This window comes from Chroicocephalus ridibundus, chromosome 11 (assembly GCF_963924245.1).
Source record: "Chroicocephalus ridibundus chromosome 11, bChrRid1.1, whole genome shotgun sequence".
In the NCBI taxonomy this organism is placed as follows: Eukaryota; Metazoa; Chordata; class Aves; order Charadriiformes; family Laridae; genus Chroicocephalus; species Chroicocephalus ridibundus.
In genome coordinates, this window is record NC_086294.1 from 13,278,238 (window position 1) to 13,305,294 (window position 27,057).

Consider the following 27,057-nt stretch of genomic DNA (forward strand, 5'->3'; position numbering starts at 1 on the left):
ATTTTACCCATTGCCCCGTGTCTTCTGGATGTGAAGGGATGAGCCTCTGTACAGAGGTCAAAGTCCACATTCAATCCCGAGCCATCAGCCAGCTCATGCCGTTTTGGTCAATACCAAACGAGGTGCCTGTTTGTTTTTCACAGGTATCAAGGTTAAAGAAAAAAGCAGTGGCCACTGCTGGAAAGGTAAAAGGAGCAATGAACCGTTATTTCCAATCACCTCCAGCTGAAGGCACCCCTCGCTACACTAGTTATACTGAGAAACGTTTCAAAGAAACAGGAGCCAAAAAAGGCTGGAAATGCTCTAACAGAAGAGTCTGAGCATACAGAACTTTACCCCGATTATCTCCCTGTACAGAGTGAACCAGACAGAGATTTGCTGCTACTCACCTTAAACATCTCAAGACACAGATTTCACACAAAGTCATGGGACAAAGTTAAAGTTTATTAGACAAGACTTATCTCCCTCTTAATACCCTTGTAGTCATGCGAACAAGCTTAGCAACACCAAGTTGATAATACAGGGTGGTCACAGTCTCCTTATTAAGTCGATTACTGGTCGTTTTCATAGTCAGCAGGGTTCTTCCTCTTCAGCCTCTCAAACTCTTGTGTTCCCCAGGAGTAGAGGAGATAGCCTGCCAGAAAAGCTGGAAAGGAAAGGGGACACTCACAAGTCACACTGCAATCAACACAGAGTGGCTCATACCACCAGGCTTCTGTGCTAGAGACCGCATTACAGAAGGCCACCATTACACAGACAGAATCATCTCAGTTGGAAGGGACCTTTCAGACCATCAAGTCCAACCATCAGCCTAACTCTGACAAAACCCACACTAACCCATGTCCCTCAGCACCACGTCTGCCCATCTTCTAAATACCTCTGGGGATGGTGCCTCAACCACTTCCCTGGGCAGCCTCTTCCAATGCTTGATAACCCTTTCCATGAAGAAACTTTTCCTAATATCCATCCTAAACCTCCCCTGGTGCACCTTGAGGCTGTTTCCTCTTGTCCTGTTGCCTGTTCCTTGGGAGAAGAGACCAACCCCCCCTGGCTGCACCCTCCTTTCAGGGAGATGTAGAGAGCGAGAAGGTCTCCCCTCGACCTCCTTTTCTCCAGGCTGAACACCCCCAGCTCCCTCAGTCGCTCCTCACAAGACTTGAGGGTGCTCCAGATCCCTCGCCAGCTCCGTTGCCCTTCTCTGGACACGCTCCAGCACCTCAAGGTCTTTCTTGTGGTGAGGGGCCCAAACCTGGACGCAGCACTCGAGGTGGGGCCTCCCCAGTGCCCAGTACAGGGGGACGGTCACTGCCCCGGTCCTGCTGGCCACACTCTTGCTGACACAGGCCGGGATACTGGTGGCCGCCTTGGCCACCTGGGCACACTGCTGGCTCATGTTTAGCCGGCTGTCGACCAACACCCCCAGCTCCTACTCCTCCTTTCGGGGAGTTGTAGAGAGCGAGAAGGTCTCCCCTCAGCCTCCTTTTCTCCAGGCTGAACACCCCCAGCTCCCTCAGCCGCTCCTCATCAGACTTGTGCCCCAGACCCCTCACCAGCTCCCTTGCCTTTCTCTGGACAATCCCCCATCCCCAAAATGGAGACGCTGAAGAGGAAAACGGGGGGGTGGGGGGTGTTCGATCCCTGAGGTATCTCCCCATACTCACGGGGCACCACCTTGAAGACCTGGGAGCTGAACCGGCGCCAGACGTTGGGCACCCCGTGCGAGAAGACGTTGGGGAAGGCGCGTTGCTCGAAAGGCGAGAGGCTGTAGGTGATGACATGGCGGACCCGCGCCAGGTTACCGAAGTGAAGGCCCATGGCGGCTCCGTGTCACCTTCCCCACCGGACGCCTCTGCCGCCGTCCGCACCGGAAGCGGAAGCGGCATCACCGCTTCCGGTGCGGACGGCGGCCCGTTGCCTCAGCTGCGCTCCTCAGCGCTGCCGCCGGCTGGTGACGGTGTAAAATCACCGTTTCTGTACTCCAGTTGTAATAATTTAATCGCGGTGACACTTCCCCTGAGTAAGGAGGGGTTCAAAAGGCGAGTGGGTGCCGCTTCGTTACCAAAGCTTGTCCTCGACATCATTAACAGCGAACTAATGTTGAGAGGCCGTATGCACATAACGGACAACGAGGATTCTATCCTTGAATGCGTCAAGGGTGAATTAATGCGAGAACGCCGAATCGAGGAAAGTATGTATTGTTATAATTCTTGAGGAGGCACATCCTGGAACATATGAGCAGATAGACCTTGAAACTGCAACTAAACTACGTGTGGCAAAAAGTTAAGCCAACTTGGCAGAAGAGTGAACATTTTAAGTGTCCTAAGCTGATGTACCTTCATTATAATACTGAAAATCACACCCATAGGTCAAAGATGACTCTCGCCCAGGTGAAGACCATTCCCCTGAGCACACACTAACTCGATTGGGTAACCATATGTAAATTACTAAGCAATCAAATACAGGTACTAATATGATAATGATGTTGTAAGATGTGTATAAAAATTGCGCAGAGTCCCGTTTGGTGTGCTTGATTTGTGGGAAACCAGCGAGCACCCAGCCTTGTACAACTCTGAAATAAATAATCAATGTCTCATCCTGGCATGTGAGATTGGGTATTGCACACCAGGTAACAAATCTGATTTTTCAGACAACAGCTTTGTGAGTGGACGCCTCAAAATCCTCTCATTCATAGCAAAACCAAGCTTATCATCATAGAAGAGGCCAGCATTTTATAGCAATGACAGTTTCCTACCTCAGCAAGAGGTCTTGACTACTGGGATTATTCTTCAAATAAGTATTGCTGCAGACTAAAAATGGTGTAGCAGCATAAATCCGCCCTGGAGAACGTCTCAACCTTTAATCCATTGCTGAGGCTACGTATTTCCAAAACTGCTTGTAGCTGTCCCAAAAATGTATTTCCTTAGCTTGATTTCAGCCCTTTGTCTTTTCCATTTGTGCTAAAGAAAGAATTAATTTTATTATCCTCCTCGGAGGCCCAGTAAAGCTGAATTCCCACTGTTGTAAAGGGATTAGTGGGAGTGACCCTGTATTAAGCAATTTGTTTCAAACCAAGCAAACGTAGCATGGACCAGGGGCTGGGATTTTTTTTTTTGTTTGACATCAAGATATTTACCTTGAGCTTTTAGTACTTACTTCAAACGTACATTCAATTAGAGCCAAAGCGAGCGCTATTTTTAGTTCAACAGCTCCAGGCTAATGCAATCTTCAATTAGGAACTTCATTTTGACAGAAGTTAAATGACTGTTAGCCAGATCCTATTGCTCTTCCCCCGAGTACTTACAGCTTGGAGAGATGTCACACCAGCAGTGCCGAGCTGAGCCATTGTCACAGTCACAGAGTCCCCTCGGGTTCAGCCCTTCCCCTGCCAGGCAGAACTCCCAACACCAGGCTGAGCCCAGGGGCGTTGCACAGGTCAGATCTCAGGGTAGGTGGCTTACTGGAGAAAGTTCAGGCATTTATGTATTGATGCATTAGTGAGTCACGATTTTAAGGGCTACTCCTAATAAGTTTGGCAAATACAGTGCTACTCCACATCCTTTTATTAATAATAATAAAAAAAAAAATTTTAAAATCCCTACCAAAGCTGGGGTTTTTTGTGTCTGAGCCCCATCTAAAGCCCTCTTAGCTTGGGTCTCCAGCCTGAAACTAGCATTTTTGACCAAAAAAACCACTAGAAAAGTCCAGGAGAAAATAAATAAATTGTAGTAAAAATTTGGTTTGAAAGCACATAGAATTAAGGCAGTGTTACCCTACAATCTCACTGAGAGAGGAAATGAGGCTGTGGCCCCACATTTTCAGACTACAAAACCAATTTAACAGCATTTAAATAAACTGATTTTAAAGGCTCCTAAAAGCCTTTTTTTTTTTTTTTCAGCTGACAGCATTGAACGTTTTACAATTCCCAAGCAAGTGGCAGTGTAGTTCCATGTGCCTGATCCTGTGCCCTCACCCTGTGAACAGCTTGTGATTTGTTCTTGGACTAGATCAGACCTTTCTGTTTTTAACAGCTCACCAGTAAGCCGGTGCCAGTTCTTACTCAAATAGTTCAGTTATTTAAATTTTTACAAGTTACCACACAGCTGTCCTTAAATTCTCACCACCCATGGTTGAGAAAGCCCAAAGAGCGCAACAGAAGAAAAGCAAGAAACAACCTTGAAACTTTTTACAGAACCATAAGGAAGAGTTGTCTTCTTGCTTGGGTGAACTGGAAATGTGGTAGGGAAAAAGAATTAAGAACTGAGACAGCAATTTTAACATTAAAGACTCTCCTCTCTTCCTAGAGAGTTGCTGGAGTTGTCACACAAAAGATTTCTTCATAAAGAGGAAAACTAGCAGGCACCGAATGTAAGTGGTATGCATGATAGGCATTTATTTCTTGTTTTAAATCTGTAACAAAACAGCTTAAAATAGACAACTGGTAGTTGAAACCTTTTCCATATTTTAAATGCAAAATTATTCCAATAAAAAGATATTATTTACATTTAATTTCATATTCTAGAAAGGCTGAGTGGCTACAAAAATAAGTGCTATGATGTAAACACCTTCTACTAACTCCATGCTCAATCCCAACTGATTTTATAGCGCTCTTAGAACTACACAAATGCTGTTCAGTTGATTACAGCTACAGATACTTTGAGAATGCAGAAATACCCAAACCCGGAGTAAAACCAATGAGGAGTCACCCACTACCGACAAGTGCACTTGGTAGCTATCATATCTTCGTACTCTTTGTAGACGATGGAGCCATCAGGCTCTATGGTCAGGACGCTCAGTGGGCTGTATTCGGCAGGAACACAGGAGGGCTTTGGAACAGAGGAGTCCAGTGTCTCGTATATTATGTTCTGTACCATTGTGTGGACAGGAGAGCCGTAACGATGCCCGACAACCCGCGGGCAGTCGCCTTTGCAGTACTGAGGGCTGTACCTGTGTGGTGCTATGATCCATCTGTCCCATTTTAGTTGGCTAAAACTTAGACGGAAGTTGTGGAGCTCACACTCGTTTTGAGGGAAAAGAAATTGTTTGAAATATTCGCTCAAATTGTGAGGTGGAGTTGCTGGTGCTTCTTTCAGATTCTCATCTCTTCGGCGTCGAGAGGCCCTTTTACCCTGTGAATTCTCTTTTCCTTTGTCGCCCGTAGGATCAACATGCAGACTGTTCCTTTGCCTGGGCCGCACTAGGTTTTTCCTTCTGTGTCTAAGTGAGTTCCACCTGTGATGAGCTTGCTCACTGGTATCATTCAGATAAAGAAGAAGAGAAGGGGGAACCAGTGCCACATTAATGGGATTTTCCAGTTTAGTGTTCTGTTGTGGATCACCCACCAGACAAGTGAAGTTCACAGCCATATGAATATTCCTCCTGTTAGTAGCAATTAGAGGCTGGAGAAAAGAAGTCACATCAATCTCAACCCACTTGCGTTTTCTAACTTCAAAGTGCAGGCTAAAAGCTACAGAGTGCGAAATGCTGGGACATACTTGGCTAGAAAAATCATGCTCCTTGACAAATAAATGGCACATGCATGTAATGGAAGAAGAAATGGGAACCGATGTGTCAAAGGAATATAGCAAGACAGACTTGAGTAAGTGCTCTAGAGCAGTAACACGATCCAGGTTGAAGAGTAAATCCACCGAGTGAACATCTCCTGAAAAGGGAAACAAAATTCTGTAGAGTTAGTGCATCTTAATTTTCCCCTAGACATAAATACTATCATGTAGTGGATAAGTAGAAAATACTCAGCAGCAGAAGAAACCAATGTAGACGCCCTCCCTTACTTTTATTATATGGAGTTTCTACTTTGGTAAGGGATATAAGATTTAAAAGTTAAGAAATGACAACAAAACCAAGAAACCCCATGATTTTCAGAGGTATTAGGATTCATTTAATTTAAAAAAAAAAAACCAAAAACCAAAACAGTATAGGAGGAAGCTAACAGTAATCTTTTCAGTGTTGATATGGGGAAACAGGAACTAGACACTCCAGATTATACAAGCCATGAAAGGAAATAACTAAAGTTTTAAAGTGAATGCTTTCAGAGCTTTTTAGCATTAGCTCTACTTATTCTTCCTACTTATATATTTTTTTCCTATTTAAATCACTTGACCAGCAGCTGCCAGCAAGTCTGAGTAATGGCAAGGCAGAAATTTATTTATTAGCACTACTTAACAAAAAATTATCATTGTTTCATGAGTGTCATTTTGCTTTTCTTTTATGAAACAGAACCAGAGCTTCCAAGTTATTCTGAATGCACATTTCTGCCACATTCACCTCTACTGTAAGATACACTACTCTTATCTTTGCCCCAATATTAAACATTTTTATGCATTCTTTGAATTTGCTCCAATTTCCATCTTATTTTGAGATTGATGAACCTGTTTCCTGGCCTGTTTTCTAGATGTGGACATAACATATGTTTAATATATTGCTTTTTTTTACTACGCACCACTGTATTTTTTTCTGTGAATTAGAAACTCAAATGCATTAAGTGATGTCTTCAAACTTACATACGCCAAATAACCAGAAATCAGATGGGGGCTCTGTGGATCTTGATGAACTTATCTTTTCTATATTAATGAATTTTTCTACAATCATGAATTTGAATAGCCTCAATAATTGTAGGAAGTTGATTCAGGCTGCTACTTTAATTATTACTACATTTAGGATACATAATCATGAGATTAACTATTAATTGTGAGTATATTTCTGAATCAGAAGATTATATTATGCCAGGAAATTTTAGTCACGAACATTGATTTTAATTTTATTTTTTCCATAGTGAATACTTCTTAACTGATCCTCGATCTCAAAGTTCACTGTGCACGAGTATGATATTTGTGTTTAAGGTTATCTGTCTTTCCAAGTGAAAAAATCCAAGCCAGGAGAACTCAGATCACTTGCCAGCAGTCCCATAAGTAGAATTAAAGGCCAAGGATTTCTAGCTGCTGTTGCTGTGACCAGCCCACATTGAAGAAAACCATGAAAGCACAGTAAGTTACAAGGGCCCCAGCCATCCTAGTTTTTCAGTCCTCTGCCTGATTTACAAGTAGTTCTACTCTTCCCTTTAGGATATTCACACATTTGGGTTGTGTTTTGTCACTAGCAAGCGTACAAAGCAGGGAGAAAAGTGATCTTGCAATGGGATTCTGGCAGTTTGTTACAAGTCTCATTACAGTGCTACGTTTTTATGGCCTTAAAAAAAGCAGAACTGAGATGGGCAGTAGAAGGAAATGTGATGCCATTACATCTAACCATTTTTCTACTTTTCCTACTTAGAAGTGATTGTAGAGTTTTCTCTGACTCACTATAATAAGATGAGTCATCCTGAAACTTCAGTATCGTCTTGAACATAGTACCATTTGCATGGCAGTTCCCAAACTGTGGGGAAGTCTATGTCTAATACCATTCAAGGAGAAGTAGGTTATGAAAAACTCCTACTGTTTAAGAGAAGAACCATCAGGATTAAAATAGCAACAACTCTAAAGAAATAAGATATTTTTATACTATGCTGCAAGCACAGAACACGCAGAAAACCCCTGTTTGACCTTTGCAACAGAGGCCACCCCACACCTACCTTTCCACACCTACCTTTCAGGAGGTCCTTGTGACGGTGCTTGCATTCAGAACATGGAGTGAAGAGTCGAACAGTGTTATAGAGGTGGCTTTTGTTAGCCTTAGGGATTCCCTCCTTGGTAGCAGACATCTTATACAGCCTCTTCATGTACCGAAGGGCTCTGGAGTGTGGCTGTAGCCTGGGGGCCTCACTCTCCCAGTTCTGGTGTCCCCGGTCAGACAGCACCTTGAGAAGGGGAGGCAGGAGGGCATATCCACGTCTCACGCCTTTCGGCAGCCGCAACAATGGATTTAGCTCAATGGCGGTGTCCTCAGGAGCCACCAATAACCCAGGGCTCTTGTCAAAGACCACACGACCCCTGGAGTGGGGGGAACACTGGATACTCAAAGAAAGCCAGTGAAGACAGCAATAGAAACAAACACAAATTCTCCAAGTACTCTCCATGCTCTTTAGGGTTACAGCCAAAAAAAACCAACCTCTCCTAAAATAGTCAAGAAAAAAGAGCACCTAAGCCCCATCCCTTATATATGTCACAGCTGTGGAATGGGAGGGAGGAATCTTTCTGATTAGAAACCAAAGAGAAAGACCTGCAGCTGTCTGCTGAAACCACATGCTTGTCTGCATTTAGGCTAGAGCCTTTGCCCATGAAAAATGCTTATTCTGAGAGTTAACATTTTTCACGTGTCAATTACAAAACAAGAGCGTGTGCCATCCTCCAGAGGGAGCTGGGGAGACAAGTTGGTATTGGCTAGTCTAACTAAATCTGTTTATTTGCAGAAATACATAATGCTAAATATTATTGCTATTAGCAATAATAAGCTAATAAAAAAAAGAAATAAACTGGTTTTCATTTTCTCATATACTTCTCACATTTCGTTTCTGTGTTGACTGTAATACCCGCTTGAGGGAGGTAACTGTGACTCTGGTACCATCAGCTTCGTTTTCATTCCAGCACACAGCACGTATTTTCCTCCAGTCTGAGGTAAGGTATCCAAAAAGCAGAATGCTTTTTCACTTAATATCAGATGTGCGTGGAGTGTGCTCCAAAAGACTCCAAATGGAGTAATATTGATTGCATCAGGAATATTCAGAAACTCTTGTAGCTGAGCGTAACTCAAGGGATGGAGTTTAGTTTTATTTCATTAGGAAAATACAGGGGGGAAAAAATGTGTTTTCATAACAGGTGTTTTTAATTAGAGCTATGCTATCAATAATCTAGTGAAATGTCACCCATAATTTAACTTTCATATCTTAAGGCTTCTGAGTAAGGATTGCTTGTTGGGAGAGTGTTTAATTAACTTACAAAAATGTCAGTCTGGCATTCTTTGATTTGGAGTAGGTTAACTCAGATAACAATCTATAGTATGAAACTATATAACCTTTGCTGCTAAATGTCTTAAAGCTGATTTGATTATGATAAGAGGGGGATACTGTCACTTCTAAGGTCACCTATGCTTAAACTGTTTTGTACAAGGTGATCTGCACTTTGATTTATTTTAAAAATATATCCTTCAGTCAGGTATGCTTGCACCAAACAAGCTCATCTGCTCCCTCCCTTGTGGGTCTGAGTTAGTCCCACTTTACATTCATTTCAAACAAATGTAACTACAGTTTCAGCTGTTTGGTGACAATTTAAGATGCCCTTTAACCCTACCCTCTTCCACAAACCGAATGTGCATTTCTGCTCTCTCCTTTGCACTGATTTTCCTGTTATCAGATCTTATGGTGGGTCCAGTCAGAGAGCTGAAATGGTAGGGAAATAATCCAACAAAAAGTGAATATTTGCTTTACGTTATTGAAACCACTGGGGAAGTTGAGAACAATTAAGCCTATCTTGAATAATTCAGGGCTCGACTGGACGTGAGTGCTACTTCTGGATGCTAAAGGCGTAGGAAATCCTTAAGTGTTATTCTGTACGGTGACTGCCAAAATAATCTTACATATTTTTATACATACACTGCATTGAAGAGTTCATAAAGATGTAGCTTTTGAAAATTTTACTTGAGTGGACTGAAAAGTTGAGGAAACAGGTGAAAGGATATGGAGATTTTTAACTGTAGATTTAAACCTAGCCCTGACCAGATATATCCCCCTCTTTTGCATAGTCTAGTGGCCTGATCGTAAAGCTCATCCACATGTATTTGCTGTCTTGTTAGAAATGTAAGCAGAGAAGTCAAAGTCCAAATACATCCAACTTGAGCCAATATATCTCTGAAGAGGCACCTTCACTGATTGTAACGAGAAGGAGAAATCTAACGCAAACTGCTTGGTGGTGCACTGGCCAAAGCTGGGAGCTGCTGTAGTGATGGCTGGAGGCCACCAACACAACTGTTTCTCATCTCGTGGTCAAGCATAATGCTGATTACCATCCTGTGGTGCTTTGGTGTAGAAGAAGGTTAGATCCTGTTTATTTTCCTTCATCCTGGGGTCCGGCTGTGTGAGATGCTGTGGAGGCTTTCAAAGGGTCTTATGGCTAAGTTTTCCCATTTTTAGTAACTGGTTGGTCTAGACCTGTGGAAATGTTCAGTAGGTCAATTGATTTGACTGTGGTGGGTTGACTACTCAACCCTTTAGAAAATGTGATAATTTTCAGTGCATAAATAGGAGCTGAAGTGCTCAGAGGGGCTATAGGAATGCAGGAATTCTTTTCATTACTGAAGCCTTAGAGTCTTCATATGAATTTATTTATAACTTCAGGCATTTCTTGAGCAGCTTCTAATAAACTGGACTTCCTTTGCTCTGCAGTAGCCTATAATAAAGAGGGAGAAAACTGGAGTTTATGTTGCTGTTGATTACTTCCTCTGAAACACAGTTCCCCTGCACAGATCCCTGATCCAGCCCAGTCCCAGCAATCCCTACGTGCAGAACTGGTGCCCAGTGACTTGCAGGGGAGCCGTGAGCTGGGGGAGGGAATGCAAGAGGAAAGAGAGAGCCCTGTAAGCCATGCTCGCTGCCAAAGCCAGTTTATCCTCCGAACGGTGACTATTTACAGGGCTTCAGGTTTCTCAACGCTTGGACACGTTTGCTGAAGAGTTATAAATTGCAGCTGTATTTGAGGGAAGATTCTGGCATACTTACACTTGTAGGAAGTTGCAAATACATGTGCACAAGCATTTAAGATGTTAAAGACTTATTTAGTAAAACACAGTATCCAAGGAGATTAGTTTCTTAAATCTCTTTAAAATCCAGACCATTATTAGATTGTTTGATAATCTTATGTTTTGTATATCTTGAATATTTATTCTCTCTATTATTAATCATTAGATTGTTGCAGCAGAAACTGTATTTTCCTTTTTTTCCCTGGGAAACACTAAGTGAGTACGTAATCCATACTACCACGAAGTAATAACAATTTTCAAATTCCTATAAAACAGACCTGAAGAATGTGTAGCTTTGCCCTGGAACTAGATAATGACGTTTGTTTGTTTCCACATGGGAGCAAAAGCATTAATCACAGGCATAGCTGTTATGCCCCGATAAACAAAGTGTTTTCATTTTGGCTCACTGAGCTGACTCAGTGGACTTTGAAATATAAGAAGTATCAGGTGCTCTCTGCAAGGCCCATTAATAATGTTGCAGAAACTTAGCTAACTGCTCGCGCACAGGAACAGCTGAGATACGTGTCTGCTATACAGATGTGAGCTCTAGAGATTTCTAACAATTTCAAAAGAAGAAATGTTTCCTGTTACTTCTAATAGCTTTTTCCTGCCATAAACCAAAAAGATCAAACAAATCATTTTAAAGAACCAATGCATATATACATATGTCATCGTTCGACAAGACAGAATCAGAGCTAAAAAACTATGTAACACTGATCTTATGACTAGAGTGTAAAACAGCTGGTTTTTTAATCACTGATGATAGCAGCCTATGCTCAAGTCAGCCCATTTTTATCTCCTGGATGTTAACATCAGCAGTCCCTTAAATTGGTGAGAGCCAGAAGACTGGGCTGCATTTGCCTCTGTTCCTAACCACCTCCTGGTACCTGATCGTTAGAGCAGTCCCCGGAGTCTCTGTAGTCATACCTGCCATTTGAGCTGTTTTTCACACACACAGTGGATGAGATTTTCCCCATTTATCATATCTTTAATTGTCCCATGGAAGACTTATTTCCCTAGCTGAAAGGTCAACCTCCCTGAAAAGCTTGGAAAAGAACTGAAAAGTCCTAGGCATAGACATAAGCTGTGGCAGTGATGGATAGTTTATGAATTCATTTTTTCGTGCAGACTACTTCTCCTATGACCTATGCAGCTTTGCATGTATCTTTTGTTTTCTAAATGTTTTAATTTACCATCACTTTATTATCATTACTTATAGAACCTGGAAATTTCCCTAATGGACCATGAGCCTATTTTCCTGTGTGCTGCATAAATACAGACTGAACTGCCCAGAGAGTTTGTAATCTAAATATAGGACAAGAGAAAGGACTTAGCATACGAACAGTTATCTTCTATTTGTTGGCATCATAGAGAAGCAGAGTTTTAGGGATTTAAGGAAGATTATAAGAGAGCATTGCTGCTGTTTGCATCAGGGGCCGCGTGAAGATCTTGTTTGAAAATTTAACTGGTGAAGAATGGAAGCTGGCCCCATGAGAGGGGGTCGTCAAAGTACACCTACCTTGTCGGGGTGCTCTGAGGATGAATATATTAAACATTATGAAGCATTCAAGCCCTAGGATAATACTAGTTTTGTAAGGACCTGAAATAGATACACACAGCTCGGCACACAGCCACGATCATGACTGTGTCTCAAGTATTGTTTGGTGTCTGCAGGATGCTGCTGTAATAGCCAGCAGCAGTGATGATGGACTTTAGAGAAATGGTGAAACATGGTGGGTTTTCCACAGTAATCAGGTTTTACAATGTCAAATAATTCAAAACTTTCAAGTTACAATTGTCTCAGTTCCTTGGACAAGGGAAAACCCTGCATGAGGAGGATATGCCCAAGAGGGCCTCTTTCTTTGTTTACACGCCCGCCGAGGTCCCCAAAGCACCAGGATGAGGAAAGATCGTTCCCTGGTGGTTGACTCCAGTGAGGAAGGTGAGAAGGGGGAGGAGATGAGCGTTGTGTTGTACCGGGCAGCGAGGAGCGCTCAGAAGAGAAATACTCCTCCTCCACAGGTGTCTCCCGCTTTCTCTGTACCTGAAGACACTGGTCTCTGAACCGCTCCCCATGGAGTGGAGTTGGCTGCTGCAAAGGCAGGGGCTGGCATATTGTTATGTTTTACTCTCCTGCCAAGGGCACAGCAGTGAGTCAGTCAAAAAGAGAAAAAAAACATTGCCTCTGCCTCTGCCTGCTTCACTAAGGCATCCGCGTCTAAAGTACTGGATTCCCACTTTACAAAAACATACATTATAATGGTGCCTAAAGTTAATGTACACTTCCATTATTCACAACGGGTATCGGCGCTTTGTGCTAAAAGATCTAGCTATAGCTGATCCAGTACTCAATTTAGTTCTACATAGAATTTCTAGATTTATGGAAATAAATTCTAGATTTATGGAAGTATCATTTTACTAAACATTTTAATAGCTCGTGCATTCTCTATAATGAATTAGGATGTTCTGACCAAACGTGAAACCTCATCGCTGTTTTATTGTACTATTTATATGTCAATAAAAATAAGTAACTCTTTCAAGTGTTACAAAATACTAGCTGACAGATGAAACAGCTTGGTCTGAGTGTGGAGTTTGATGTACAAAGATACAGCAATAAAAATAAACGTAGTGGCTTCTCAGAGGATGCCGAGGAAGGTGGTGCCAAGCTGGAATGGTGGCACATTTCAGAGCTCCTGCTGCCATCCCTTTGGGCACGTCACCTTGCTGTTACCTTCTGTGGCATTGCTGTACACCCACCGCTGAATAACACTGAGGAGAAGTGACCTTGTGAACACTTTACACAACTAGAAATAATAAATGTTCTTGACAGGGTAATCAGTTGGTTCATTTCCTACATGAGTTTAGTGGCTTTATAGGCAGCAGCGTGAGAAAAGTTTTATTTCGTCCTGTTGTGAAAACAAATGATTAGCAACCAGCAGCCTGTGGCTTCCCTCTGCCACTGAAAATGAGCCTCTTTTTCCCTTTGCTGGGAGACTGCTGGTGGCCATTGGGATATTGGTGTGGTATCTTTGTCAAACCTCTTCAGCTTTACTGACCTGAGGGTACACGCTTCTGGAGTGCTCTCTTAGAGTGCTCTTCTGTATCAAGAGTTTGGTTTATAACTCATTCACACGTTACTGTTCATCATCCATGTGATGACTGGGGAAAAATGTAGATACTCAGTGCTGAAGTATGGCACTCACAATTTTACCTGCTAAGCAAATATCCCATGGAAAACTAGTAGGTTTCTCCTTGGTGTAATCAGATATTCTTTTAAAAAATAATGAGATCTCATTCTCTGAAAAGAAACAACAGCTGCAGAAAAGAGCTACCAAAGGTAGCAGAGAAAGTTCCCGGAGGGGCCCTTCAAGAGAGGGACACCTCTATTTATGTTATTTCTACGCTGTGTAGCATCTAATGGGCGTATAGCAAAAATATCAGAGTTAAAGTTTTGGTATGCACTATCTGCAAAGAGTAAAATCTGTGACATTGACTTTATGTAGATCTTTGAAAAGCCATTCTAGGGAAAGTTTTGTGCATGCTTACAAACACGGCTGCCCATGTGGAACCTGGATGAGGTAGTCTTTTAATGTAGTTAAGTATTTATGGAAATGAAGCTTCTGAATTGTGTAAATAGAACTGCTGTTTGTTTGCACGTGCTGTTTCTGTTACAGGGAGGTGCTATACACGCATCCATAAAATGTGGCTTTCAGGCCAAGTTTCAGAATCCGTTTAACCCAGTCTGAGGCTCCCACTATCAGGGGTGAGTTTTGCCTTTTCCTCCTTGGCTTTTAGCCTTTTTCCGTGTGTTGGTGGAACAGTTTTCACCTGGGCTGTGAGCTGAACGACCAGTTCTATGATTCCCCAGCTGCACGCTCAATATAAAGCTGTGGGGCAGACTGGTATGTGCTCTGTACTAAGAAAGAAGGTTGGAGGTACTGGCCTGCTGCTTTTGAGAGCATCTTGTAGTTAGCTTAATTTGGGTATAATGTGAAATTACACAAATGAGAAAATGTAAATGAGCAGGTAGAAATTAGTTGGGGTTTTTTATTTGTTTGGGTGGTTTTTTCCCCTCCTCTTCATGATTCCTTAATCCTGCCTGTGTGTTTATCTCCTTTCCCTTTTTTCAGAAGGGAGAAGAAAAATATTTGGAACAAATATTTAAAAAAACCTAGGAGATTGGGGTCTTATATTGGATGCTCTTCCTCTTGTATTGGTGTGGAAAACTGAATTTGCTAAGCTTGTTATTATCACTTTCAGCCTTCCTGGTGTATTTTCCTGCCTGGCAAACTCTTGTTTACAAACTGGAGAGCAAAGAAAACCCTGAGGGATAAAAATTGTGAAAAATGGAGAGCCTGCTGCTGTTACCTCAAACCTCACCTCAGACAGCGTACAGGGCAGGTAAGTTGCTGTATAATCAGTGCGATTTCAGGGTGGCTTGTTTGTTTGTTTGTTTTTCAGAAATGTTTTCATTGTTCCTAAATAAAATAACAGTTCTGGCTATTCTTGCAGCATCTCTGCCGTAGGGTTCAGTTGTGGCTGTAAGGTAGGAGTTGGGGAACTGTGTCTTTCTCATTTTATTGAGGTCTTGTTTATTTTCCACTACTATCTGATATGGTGAAGATGCAAGCCTTTATGTGACCCTTAGTGAGAAAAAAGGCTAATTTAGCTTCTTAAAACTGCAGGGAAATAAATTACAGAATTAGATGCTTTTCCAGTCTCTCCATTCTTATGCTTCATACATGGATACGCTCCTGGTGTACGGCTATGTGTTTGGTTTATGGTTGGACTCGGTGACCTTAAGGGTCTTTTCCAGCCTAAATGACTCCGATTCTCTCCTGGAGCTGGTCCTGTGCCTCAGAGCCCTGCGCTGGCGGCGAGCGCTCGCCCGCCGTGGCTCAGAGAAAAGCCTCTCCCCCGCCGGCAGCTTCAGGTTCATTACCCTGACCCCACCTCCGTGCCTCCCCCTGGGCAGGGCAGGGCCCTCCCCGCTACCTTCCCGGGATACAAGTAGCCCCGGCAGCGGCGGGGGCCGGGAGTTTTGCCCGCGGTCTCCCCGCGGGAGGCGGAGCTGGCGCCGCCGGCCCGGGGAGCGCCGCGGGGTCCAGGTAAGCCCGTCCCGGGGGATGGGGGATGCTCGGAGACGGCGTTGTCCCCGCGGACCTGGCAGAGGAAGCTACAGCCCGATGTGACGGACGCTGGCGGTGACGATCCACGTTACAGAAATTACACTGATTGCTTCTAATTACTGTAACTGTGCGCGCCCAGCTGGAGGCGAGGGGCCTTTGAGAAGGTGAATGGGGGTTGCGGAGGTGGAGGGCTTCGGGAATGCTGGGGGGGAGGGAGCCAGCGAAAGTTCGGGGAGCCCTTTGGAAGCCGCACAAAGCGGCGCTTCCACCAGCCTGGGATTGGAACGACGGGGGGAAACGCGTGTGGCCGGCGCAGCCCCCGCCTGCCGTCAGCGGTGCCGGGTGAGCGGGGGGGCGGCGCGTCCCCTCGGTGGGTTGCCGCGGATCGCGGGTGCGGTGGGACAGGCGCGCTGCCGGACGGCATGCTGTTGTCTGCTAAGAACAGAAGAGTTCTTAAAAATTATTTTATCTCAGCTGGTATTATTTCAGTGGTAAAAAGCATTCTGTCAAAGTTTAGAATATGTGGAATTACAGTGCCAAAACAGTTTTGTCATGTAACAGTGTGGCTTATTTGTGCTGTCTTCAGCAGGAGGGTTTTTAATCTTTCTAGAATTTACAGAATCTGAGCTACATAATTATTTCCTGCAAAAATCACAGGGGCAGTAATTGCCTGGACCCTTCTTTTCCTGTTGTGCAAAGACCTGTTAATAGGATTCTTCTCTCAGAAAGAAAAGTCTCCGTAGCAGCATTTAATGTCAAGAATGAAGCAGTGTCAGGTAGAAACTGAACGTATTTCAATGCAGAAGCATATTCTAAAAAATTCCAGACTTAACTCTAGAGTGTTTGGTGTATTGCAAAGTATTCTTGACGTGATGTATTTAAAAAGTAGAAACATCTCCAACTGGTATGCACTGATGTGTGAAAATTAATGAGAAAACAGCAAAATTAAAACTTGAAAAAGAATTCGAGTGCGCATTTAGAAAATAGAAATCCAGGTTGAAAAAATTAGGGGAGAGAAGAAAAGTATTTTCATGTGGTGGGGGGAGGGAATCATATAAGATTTTCCAGCCACTTACAAATGGTGAGAGACTATGCAAATGTATTTATTTATTAATTTGCCTGAGAGGGTTCTGGTATGCTCTGATACTGTCTCTTGTTCGGCCTTATTTAGTGCTAAGGTGCAAGTCCAAACATCCCAAGGGGCACATTCATACTCCCAGAGCTACTCGGGCCTGTCAGGGTCCCACTGGCTGCACGCACACCCCAGGGCAAACTGTGGAAACCACATCCAAGCATCCAGTGACAGAAACTTCAGGATGTGGCTGGAGAGGGGCTGGGGAATGGGCCACCGAGGTCCCCTGCCTGGCCAGCCCCGACACAGCCTCTCCAGCCCTGTCTCTGGCTCAGGGTGAAGGGTGAAGGAGCGTAGCTGGTCCTTCTGCCTGCTACCAGGTGTTTGGTACTTTCAGTTTTAACCCCCTCATTTCCTCATTCTGCCTTTGCCAGAGTTTTTCATCTGGGAATTTGCATTCTGGTTGGTTCCTTTGCCTAGAATTTTGGGCAGCTGGGGACAAAATGAATCCTGTATTTCTAAGAACAAGCTGAGGGAAGAAAAAGATGTCTTCCCTATTTTCAATGCTTCTGACCTGTCACTGAAGAACTCTTGTTTCCCACGCTTTGGAGAAGGGAACTAAACTTTGTTTTGCATGAATTTGCATCAGGGATGTGCTTTTTGTTGTTCCCTCTGAAAATCTTCCCAAGTCTGGCCAATTAACAAGTCTCTGAAAAATGTACATGCTTTGATTTTATATTTTTTTTTTTAGTAACTTAAAATGTCTGAGGATTCTGTCCTCAACATGCTGGAATCTCCAAGAGCTTCCAGCCGTGGCTGGGCTGACTCTGTGCCAGTCCCAAAGCATAAATGAAGATACTGCCTTTGACCTGTGGCTTCAGATGATAAACCAGATTGTCACCACTGTGGCTGGTTCCAGTTGGCCTTGGCCAGTTTGGAGCTAAGAGCTGGCACTGGCTGAGCCCTCTGGGGTGGCTTGACAGGAGACCTGCTGGCACGAAACAGGGAAAATGGATTTGTAAAATAATTGAAGGGTGGGGCAGGCACAGAAGTGGAATAGGAGTGCTGCGAGTGTGTGTTTAACATAATTTTATATGTATAGAATTTTAATACCGAGTAAACAAAAAGCAAAGGAGAGGTGTGGAAAAGGAACTAATTGTAGTTAGTTCTTTGTTTATAATGTTTTCCTAATCTTAGTTATTAAAATGAAGTTTTAATTTCTTTAGAAGTTTTTTGCAAAGGAAAACTTGTGTTAGAAATATCATTGATATCAAATTTGACTATATCTCAAACTTTATGCTTTGAGAAGTTCCCTCTAATTTCTGCTACCTGGGTTTTCATCTTTTTGGTGTTGTGGTATCAGCTCGCTGGGCAGCACAGCAGGTATCATCCAGAATACTGTGGACATCCACACCTCCACTGCTTGCGCTGGAAGCGTTGGCCAAGTGCAAGGCCGTGTGATTTCAGTGTCTTCAGGTGATTCCAGTAGCGGAGCGCTCCCCAGCTCAGGTGCTCGGTGTTCCCTGCCTGTCACCCTGCTGTGTTTCAGCGCAGGTTTTTGCTCTTTTTTTTTTTTCAGTGTACCATTTGCACACTCCAAGGAGCGAGGGCAAATGTAAACTTCCTTTAAACAAGGGATTTATTTATCTCAAGTGTATGCAAAAGATTAATTGCTGTGCATATCTCCTGCGCATTCCTTTGGGTCTGACTTAGGTCTGATTCAAAACAGCAGAATCAATGTAAAGGTGCATTTACTTCAGTTGGCCTTGAAAAAGCTTTTTAAAGGATAACAACAGAACCTAATGTTGTGTCAAATTATGTCTGTCTTTAAAAATGAATAAATTTATTATAATCTGACAAGGGCACTTTCTGGTGACCTGGGAGATCCTTCACTATCAGGAGGAGGATGATTTTTATGGCTTAAGTGTTTTTAGTTTTTGGCATTGAGCAATGCTGAGTGCTAAGGTGTGAGAAGGAGCACCTGACAGTGGGACCTGGAGGTGAAATCGGTCATACCAATACTGAGGATGATGCGCCTGCTGATTCGGGGATTCCCTGTTCCTGTGGTTGTACAATGCATGTCAAGCCAGAATGGGAACCAGACGTTTAGAAAATTATGCCCAAATACAGTCTGTGCATCATCACAGATGACACAGAACTTATATTGACACAGAACTTATATTATCATTGGCATGACTAGATGGATAGATGAGGGGAGGGCGGTAGATGTGGTCTACCTTGACTTAAGCAAGGCGTTTGACACGGTCTCCCACAGCATCCTCATAGGGAAGCTTAGGAAGTGTGGGTTAGATGAATGGACAGTGGGGTGGATAGAAAACTGGTTGAAAGATAGAGCTCAGAGGGTTGTGATTAGGGGCACAGAGTCTAGTTGGAGACCAGTGACGAGTGGTGTTCCCCAGGGGTCAGTACTGGGTCCAGTCCTGTTCAATATATTCATCAATGACCTGGATGAGGGGATAGAGTGCACCCTCAGCAAGTTTGCTGATGACACCAAGCTGGGTGGGGTGGCTGACACACCGGAAGGCTGTGCCGCCATACAGAGAGACCTGGACAGGTTGGAGATCTGGGCAGAGAGAAACCTTATGAAGTTCAACAAGGGCAAGTGTAGGGTGCTGCACCTGGGGAGGAACAACCCCATGCACCAGTACAGGTTGGGTGCTGACCTGCTGGAGAGCAGCTCTGTGGAAAGAGACCTGGGAGTCCTGGTGGACAACAGGATGACCATGAGTCAGCAATGTGCCCTTGTGGCCAAGAAGGCCAATGGCATCCTGGGGTGCATCAAGAGGAGCGTGGCCAGCAGGTCAAGGGAGGTCATCCTCCCCCTCTGCTCTGCCTTGGTGAGACCGCACCTGGAGTACTGTGTCCAGTTCTGGGCTCCCCGGTTCAAGAGGGACAGGGAACTGCTGGAAAGGGTGCAGCGGAGGGCTACGAGGATGATTAGGGGACTGGAACACCTCTCTTATGAGGAAAGGCTGAGGGATTTGGGTCTCTTCAGTCTGGAAAAAAGACGTCTGAGGGGTGACCTTATCAACGCTTATAAATACTTAAAGGGTGGGTGTCAGGACGATGGGGCGAGGCTCTTTTCAGTGGTGCCCGGGGACAGGACAAGAGGCAATGGGCACAAACTGGAACATAGGAAGTTCCACCTAAACATGAGGAGGAACTTCTTTACCCTGAGGGTGGCAGAGCACTGGAACAGGCTGCCCAGAGAGGTGGTGGAGTCTCCATCTCTGGAGACATTCAAAACCCACCTGGACGTGTTCCTGTGTAACCTGCTCTAGGTGACCCTGCTCTGGCAGGGGGGTTGGACTAGATGATCTCCAGAGGTCCCTTCCAACCCTATGATTCTATGATATTTTTTGCTCTGTGGGCATGCAGGGATGTAGACTATGTGTCTCAAAATGAGATTTATAATTTTTTTCTTATGCGGTTTAACAGAGTGCTTGTACTTGCTCTCAGAGATATGCATCACTCTATAAATACAAGCATGGCCTGTGTTCCTGCCAGAGCAGCAGTTGGCTCAGGGAGGCTTTGGGTACGGGGTAAAACACGTGCTGCTTCTGCCTCCTGCCTGTATGTGAGGTGACCCGTGTGCTGGCGGAGTTAGCCTGGGGATCTTCCATCAGCCTCTTGCTGTCCCCAAAGACTTCTCGTGTCTGACACTGGGAGGACTCGCAGAATAAATGAGGAATGACAGAAGGTAGTCCAAGAATGAATACTTTTGGGCTACTGTGTAGGCATATGTAAAGTGTTTGAGCTTGGAAAATCTTCATAAAGTGAATGAATGTAAATAATCAAATGAACTGATCATAAGCAAGTGTAAGTTAACAGACTGTTTAAAAACATGGACTTGTCAACAATGACATGGTCAAATCAAAGGTAGGCCAATGAGATGCTTTCTCTCTTCTTCCTCTTTATTTTTTTCAGCTCACCCTCTTTTGACAGGCATTTTATTTGCCTTTTTCCCTGTCTTCTGTGATGTGATGAGCTTCCATCAGCCCTCGGAGATAAACAGTAACAGTCCTGAGGCTGCTTTAACCAGGCCTTAAGTATCCTGGAGTAAAGTCTGTCAGACTGAGACAATGTGTGGACCTGTAATTTATTCTGCTTAGGAATCTGTACTTTCCCTGTTCAAGGGTGAGCTCTTCCGCTGGGGTGGTAGTTTTCAGTAACGACCAGCTTGTTTTTGGCTTTTTGAGCAAAGCCTCTAGCTTGCTTAGCAAGAATGTTCTTCCTTCTCACTAAGTTAAGAATACTTAATATTCCCTTGGGTTTATTAGTTTGATTTTATTTTGTGTCTTGAGCTTTGAGATTTTGTTCATTTCTCTTTTTGCCTGAGGAGCCCTTGTTCTGCTGGCTCTCGCCGTGTCTGTGTGCCTGGGCTGCAGCTCTTCCTTGTCGCTCTCTTACTTCCAAGCCCCAATCTCTTTGCCGGGCAAATCCAAACTCCCCTTGTTTCCCATCTGATCTTTGTCTTCATCCTCCTCCAAATGTGCGTTTTTGGTTTTTTGGTGCCCCCCCGCAATTACTTTCCTTTGTTGGCTCCTATTTCAAGCCTCCTTCCCAGGACAGTTGTACCCATCGCTTTCCCTCTGGCCCACCAGTCCAGCCTCAACACGCTTTCACTCTGCTATATTCCACCTGATTGTAACTCTTCTCTGAATTTGGCAATTCCTTTGCTCCACCTGACTGACCGAAGCAGCACAGAGGCGCGAGCACAGCCGAAAGGAGCTCTGGTTTCACTAGCTGTGGGCCATGCTGGGCTTCCAAAAGAAATTCCAAGAATAGCCTTGTAAGCTGAGGGAGTGTGGATGGACTGCATGGAAACTTAAATTCAGTAGAGACTTGATGTATTAATGCAAAGGGATTGTTCTGGGGTTTAAATTCAGTCCCAAATTTAGATTACTTAGATTTCACAGATAAATCAAACCCAAGTACTTGGTGCAATGGCTGTTCCTTGCCAGATTTTTAGTCTGAACTCTAAAGGACAAGAGCTACTGTTTCATAAAGGATTGACAGATATTATTTTTTTTTAACCTTGATAAGACAATGTATTATCTTGAGACTTGTTCTGAAACAGCTGGAACACTTCATCTGACAATTTAAAAAAAGAACACCCAAACCCTATGACCATATCTCCACCTGGAATATTCCCATCAAATGGATAAACATTTGTCATAATAAGTACCCACAGCAGGAAGCAGCGCTGGTACACATAGGACCTTTCTAGAATACACAAACCTCTCTTTTTTTTTTTTTTTTTATCCCAAATATGAAATGACATCTCTCCTCTTTGGGATTTTATTCTTGGTGCGGCATTCCATGTGTGGAGCTATATAAGATTATGTCTTGGATCTCTTCTGCACCTGTCCCTGTTACTAGACAGCCTTCTAGCTTTGAGAACAGGGAAGGAGGATGATCAGAATTTGAAAATAATATCTTTTTGCTATTCATCTGTCAAGGAGTAATTATGCATCTTATAAACTTGCAGTCCTGGTTTGAAGTGAGTGTTTCTTGTTAATTATTTTTTTATGATAATATAAATCAGCAAGGGTTTTTCATTGTTTTTCTGAAAAAAGTTAGTCATATAAAATTACAAATGAGTATTTATTTTAAATTTGTCAACAAACTTTCCATCAGTTGTAAAACAAATGATTGAGATAGTAAACATACTCTTTGAGCTGAGTTTTGTGATAATCTTAGAGCCTGTAAAATTTAAAGGCTTGACCCAAGGGTTGTTTGTACTTTTGTGACTAATCTGTAGACTGTAAAGCTGATCTCTGGGTTTTTACCGTTCAATCTTTGAAATGGTCACGTCATGTTGCATATTTATTGCTTAAGTTGAATTTTGTGGTACCTACAATATCACAAGCCGTTTTTACAGGACCGTTTGTAGAAGGCTCAAGAGTGACTTTGTTGCATACCTCATACAGTAGAAATCCAAGCACTAGCAATGTAATGCTGCTTGTACGTTACTGACACTACCAGCATTGTCCCGAGACATGACCAGTGTCTCAGTTCCCCAAACTGCCCCGTTCAGCTCTTCACCCAATCGAGCCTTTTAGGGGAACAGTATTCCCAGCACCACTAGGTCTGATTTAGGAGATTTATGCAAGCCCTAGGATGTGGTGCCCACCCCACTTCGGCACGCTCAGAACAGCAGCGATGTGATGATGGGATCTGGCAGAGCTGGAATTCTCTGCTCCCTCGACCACTGACTGCGCATCCCGAGCGGTAACAGCTTGGCTTGTGTTGGGAATGTGTGTTTGGTGGAGGCTGAAAGGAGGTCATCTGTGCTGATTCCCCATGACGTCTGTACGTGCATATTCCACATTGCTGAGGGATTTAGACATTCTAGGGTCCTTCCAGCCTCAGATCGGATGAGCTCATACCATTTGTGGTTTTGTTGAATCCAGACATCGCGTGGTCTTTCTGTGTATGGCAAGTGTGGAGTTTGCACCTGTCCCAGCCTCCCTCTGCTCATTCCCTCACCTGTCCCTGCTGCTGAAGACCATTTGTAGAAGAAGCTCTAAGGCAATTTAATTGTAAGATTGTAGGGGTAGGAGTGCTGTCCTCGCGGTCCCTGCTTTAGCTACCTCCAGTGCTCTAGGAGACCTCAGGAGGAGTTAACTGCCCAAGGAAGCGTCCTGCTTTCAGGTGCGTTTTGCAGCCCTTGTGCAGTTATGCTGATGACCATCTCCGCAGTTTGGTGGTTCTATGATGGTTTTGCCTGTCCTGAATACCTTGAAATAAAATGTTTGATTTTGTGTGGAATTGGAATGTTTTATTTGGCACAAAACAAAAGCTTGTGCTTTTAAGGTTTGTTTTTTTTTTATAGACAAGCTGAAAAAGTGATTTTGATATGAACTGAAGCAATTCTTAACTGATTCAAACTGAAAATATCTACGATGGGACAAAGCCAGAAAGCTGTTCCTGGCAGATCTCGGCTGGCAAGGTTCATGTCTTTGACGTTCTACTGGTGTGAAACTTTGAGTTTCTAGTCCCAGTCTCATGAGAATTCCCTGTGAACCCTTGACTAAAATAAGTGGTTTAACTGGAGGATATGACTCTCTCCATAAGCAGCATCTGTTCCTCGGGAAGCTCCAAGTGGCATTTCCCAGCGAGGGCTGAGGAGCCCCATGTATCGGGCAGATGCAGAACCATAACCAAGCTTAGAATTACCCGGGTGAGAGCGACACCAGGATGTACCGGTCCCTCCCTGCCATTCCTTTTGCACCAGCTGCTCTCCTTTTCCCTGTGGCACATCTCGCACACTAATGTAGAAGAGACACTTAAAATCCATATTGAGGCCCATGGTAAGTGGCACGGTTTTTAGAATTGCTTCTGTAGTATTTCAGAGGTGTCTTGGGGGGTGTTTCAGGAGGGTCAGTAGAACTTCTTGTAGCACTCTAAGGGAATATGAGCTTGCATGCCTACCCTTGGGTCTCTCGGGCTTAAGAATCTGAGCCTATAACCTGAGCTGACCCCTGAAGTGCACCCACAAAGCTTGCCTGTTGCGTGATGATTTAACGCAGGAAATCTGGTCTGTCCGTAGCGCAGGGGGTTGCACAGTAGACTTGTTCTCTTTCCACTTTTGCCATTAACTGATTGCATGAATGCGGCTAAATCGTTGTGTAGCCCCAAGCCTGTCCATTGAATAACTTCTGTCAGCTCTTCATCTGAGAAATGTTGAGTTCAAAGGACCTTTATATATATTGCAAGTAACTTTGCCTATATTATATAAAACTGACTGGTAAAACAAGAAGGATTTGCTCATATTAAGCAAAAAAGAAATGCTTTCCAGGTTAGTGAGTTTTGTTAGTGAATTGTCAGTCGTTAGATGAGACTAACAGAATTTCCCATTGTGTACCTAGGAAAATTGCTTCTTTTAATATATAAAACCAGATATAAAAAGCAGAGATCATGTGTAGCATCTTGTTTATCCACTTATAGGAGTTTCCAGAGCAGACGCCTTCTGTGCTTCCTGTTTTCTGTTAATAACTTCTTACAACTCTAGCACACGAAAAACATCTTGAAGCTTGTTCCTGGGTTTTTTCCATAGTGAAGACTCTCACAAAAGCTGTTGTGAAATTTCCATTGTGGATAGCTTGTAGAATAAGGTCCTTATTAGCAGAAAAGGTTCATAGAAAAGAAAATGTATGCTTCCTAAAATACTAATCTTAAATGTAAAATGGCTCTCTGTTATTTTGTCATCCCAATGCCACCTGAAGTTCAGGGAGACTCCAGAATTTAAATGATTAACTGGTATTTCCAGACTGCTGGCCAAACGAGTGCTTACCAAATGTGAAGTTATGTGATTAATGAGCCAGGTTTGCTTGGAGACCTCCAAAACTCTTTTTAGTGTTTGATTATAAGAATAATATTGCTTTTACTTGTGAAAATACATGTGCTCAAGTTGCCTTGTTGGACAGACTGATTTTTTTTTTTTCAAAAGCTGCGTTCAAGAGACGTTAGTTCAGACCCTGCTGGTTTTATACATCTATAAGCTCCACTGCAGTAAACGCACGCATGTGAGAAAGAAATACCTGTTATCAGTCATTCTTCTGAACTGAACTTGCTTAATGCCCAGACCTTCATGTTCCGTATCTCTGTTGACCGTGTGTAATTTTGGCCTTTAAAAACCACAAGCTGCTGGCCTAAGCGCTGGCAGAGTCTGTGGCTTCCTTCGCTGTACGTCGGTTTATCTGGGAGCGTGGCAGAGCCGCCCCGCGCTCTATCTGGAATTTAATCGCCTAGTGCTCCTTTTCTTTATGACATCTAATGGCTACATTATTTATTTAGCCTCGCCATAACAAAGCCACCATTGTACTTGTGTGTTGTGAGAGAAAGCAGAGAGCCTGCCGCTGCCTTTGCCGTGTAACTGGATCGACATACCACCAGAAGCCCTTGATATTTATTTATTTTTCTTAGTGCAGAAAGAGAGGAGCACATACCTGATGACAAAAGCAGGCAGCAGCTGGCATTTCTGCTCTTCAGCTGGACCCTTGTCCCCAGGGAGCCATAATGTCCCTCTCTTTTTACTTTCTCACATTTTACAACGCTTAAAAGGTAAACAAATAGATCACAGTCTCCTTGGGAGTTGTTTATTAGCATCCTGCACTGCTCTTTAATACTTAGATATGTGTGTGACTCCTGAACAAATTTTTTAAATGTAGTGACAAATCTCCTTTAAATATGAGTTTTATAATAGTCTGTGGAAAAAAAAAAAGAGAACTTACAACTTCTGATGAGTGACACATTCCTGAAACAATGCCCTGTTTCTTTTTTTTTTAATGCCCTTTCATTGAGCCGGTTTAAAGGAAGAGTTTTGCCATTGATTTGGGTGGAATCAGTGTCAGACTCAAAGCAGATCTCTGCTAAGCCTGTTTGCTGGGTACAGGTTTGTGCCGTGGGTACCGCACCTCCGAGGGTGCACCCTCTGCCAGTGGCTCAGGGGAGCACAGGTCAGAGGGACAAGCCCTAATTAACGCTTTTTGCAGTTCTTACCCAGACTGTTGGATGTGGAAGGAAGCTCGGCAGAGCACTGACACCGCGAGCATGAAGTGACTGGGGATGAATTTCTGCGTTAGAGCACGAGCTGCTGGGACGTGGCTGCCCTGCCCCGCTCCCCTCCTCTGCCACGGCGTCAGCTCGACGTTCACCCAGTTCCTCGGTGAGCTCTTTCAGCTCAATAAACCAGCAGAAAACCAAACACAAACCCTGAACAGCTCCTGCGGGGTTAGCAAACCGAATCGACTCGGCAGAGCCCGCAAGCACTGGGGCTGCAGTAAGGCCAGCGTGGGGATGGGGGAAGAAGTGGGCAGAGGAGGACAAAGGCAAATCTCGCCCCTTTCGGCAGCAGTTGGGATTCTGCTGCATTTCCATTTTAATGGCTTGAGTGGATTCCGCACTGAGGCCCAGGGATGGCTGGGAATCTGCGAGCCACACAAAATGAAGCTCAGCTGGTTTGAGAAACTATGTTAAACAGTAAAATTAAACCCACTCACCTGGGCTGGTGCAGCCCCTTGGTTCAGACACTCAAATGTCCCCGTGTTGTGTGGTACAGCATATGCTGTTCTCTGAAGATTTTTCTGTGGGTTCAAAGAGCTCAGGCACTGGTGGTGCAGCATTTAAATGTGCTTACAGCGTGGT

At 43.9% G+C, this 27,057-nt stretch overlaps 3 protein-coding genes across 8 annotated transcripts in view; 1 reads left to right on the forward strand and 2 right to left on the reverse strand.

The window, feature by feature from the left end:
- Nucleotides 1-423: 423 nt before the first annotated feature.
- LOC134522182 (cytochrome b-c1 complex subunit 8) lies at nucleotides 424-1,881 on the reverse strand. Its single transcript, XM_063349553.1, has 2 exons — nucleotides 1,662-1,881; nucleotides 424-646 (listed from the first exon to the last, which is right to left on the reverse strand). The coding sequence occupies exons 1-2, from the start codon at nucleotides 1,813-1,815 to the stop codon at nucleotides 552-554; spliced, it is 249 nt and encodes an 82-aa protein (XP_063205623.1). The 5' UTR covers nucleotides 1,816-1,881; the 3' UTR covers nucleotides 424-551.
- Nucleotides 1,882-4,706: 2,825 nt separating this feature from the next.
- On the reverse strand, nucleotides 4,707-8,029 carry GDF9 (growth differentiation factor 9). The gene is made up of 2 exons (XM_063349562.1): nucleotides 7,600-8,029; nucleotides 4,707-5,659 (listed from the first exon to the last, which is right to left on the reverse strand). Exons 1-2 carry the CDS (start codon nucleotides 8,027-8,029, stop codon nucleotides 4,707-4,709), a joined length of 1,383 nt encoding a protein of 460 aa, XP_063205632.1.
- Nucleotides 8,030-15,690: 7,661 nt separating this feature from the next.
- The window catches only part of SHROOM1 (shroom family member 1), a 40,384-nt gene continuing 29,017 nt past the window's right edge, over nucleotides 15,691-27,057 (forward strand). For 3 of the 6 annotated variants that reach the window (XM_063349310.1, XM_063349314.1, XM_063349315.1), the window contains exon 1: nucleotides 15,691-15,976. The gene's annotated coding sequence lies outside the window, so the exon portion shown is untranslated. Of the gene's footprint in view, nucleotides 15,977-26,405; nucleotides 26,579-27,057 lie in introns of all 6 variants that reach the window. The other 3 variants (XM_063349311.1, XM_063349316.1, XM_063349313.1) reach the window with 3 other exon arrangements.

Excerpts from the sequence above, each read along its gene's own strand:
- LOC134522182 (XM_063349553.1), bottom strand. The coding sequence starts at position 1,815 with ATGGGCCTTCACTTCGGTAACCTGGCGCGGGTCCGCCATGTCATCACC. Across the intron at positions 647-1,661 it reads GGTCTTCAAGGTGGTGCCCC|CTTTTCTGGCAGGCTATCTC; the intron begins GTGAGTATGGGG and ends TTTCCTTTCCAG.
- GDF9 (XM_063349562.1), bottom strand. The coding sequence starts at position 8,029 with ATGGAGAGTACTTGGAGAATTTGTGTTTGTTTCTATTGCTGTCTTCAC. Across the intron at positions 5,660-7,599 it reads TCACAAGGACCTCCTGAAAG|GAGATGTTCACTCGGTGGAT; the intron begins GTAGGTGTGGAA and ends TTCCCTTTTCAG.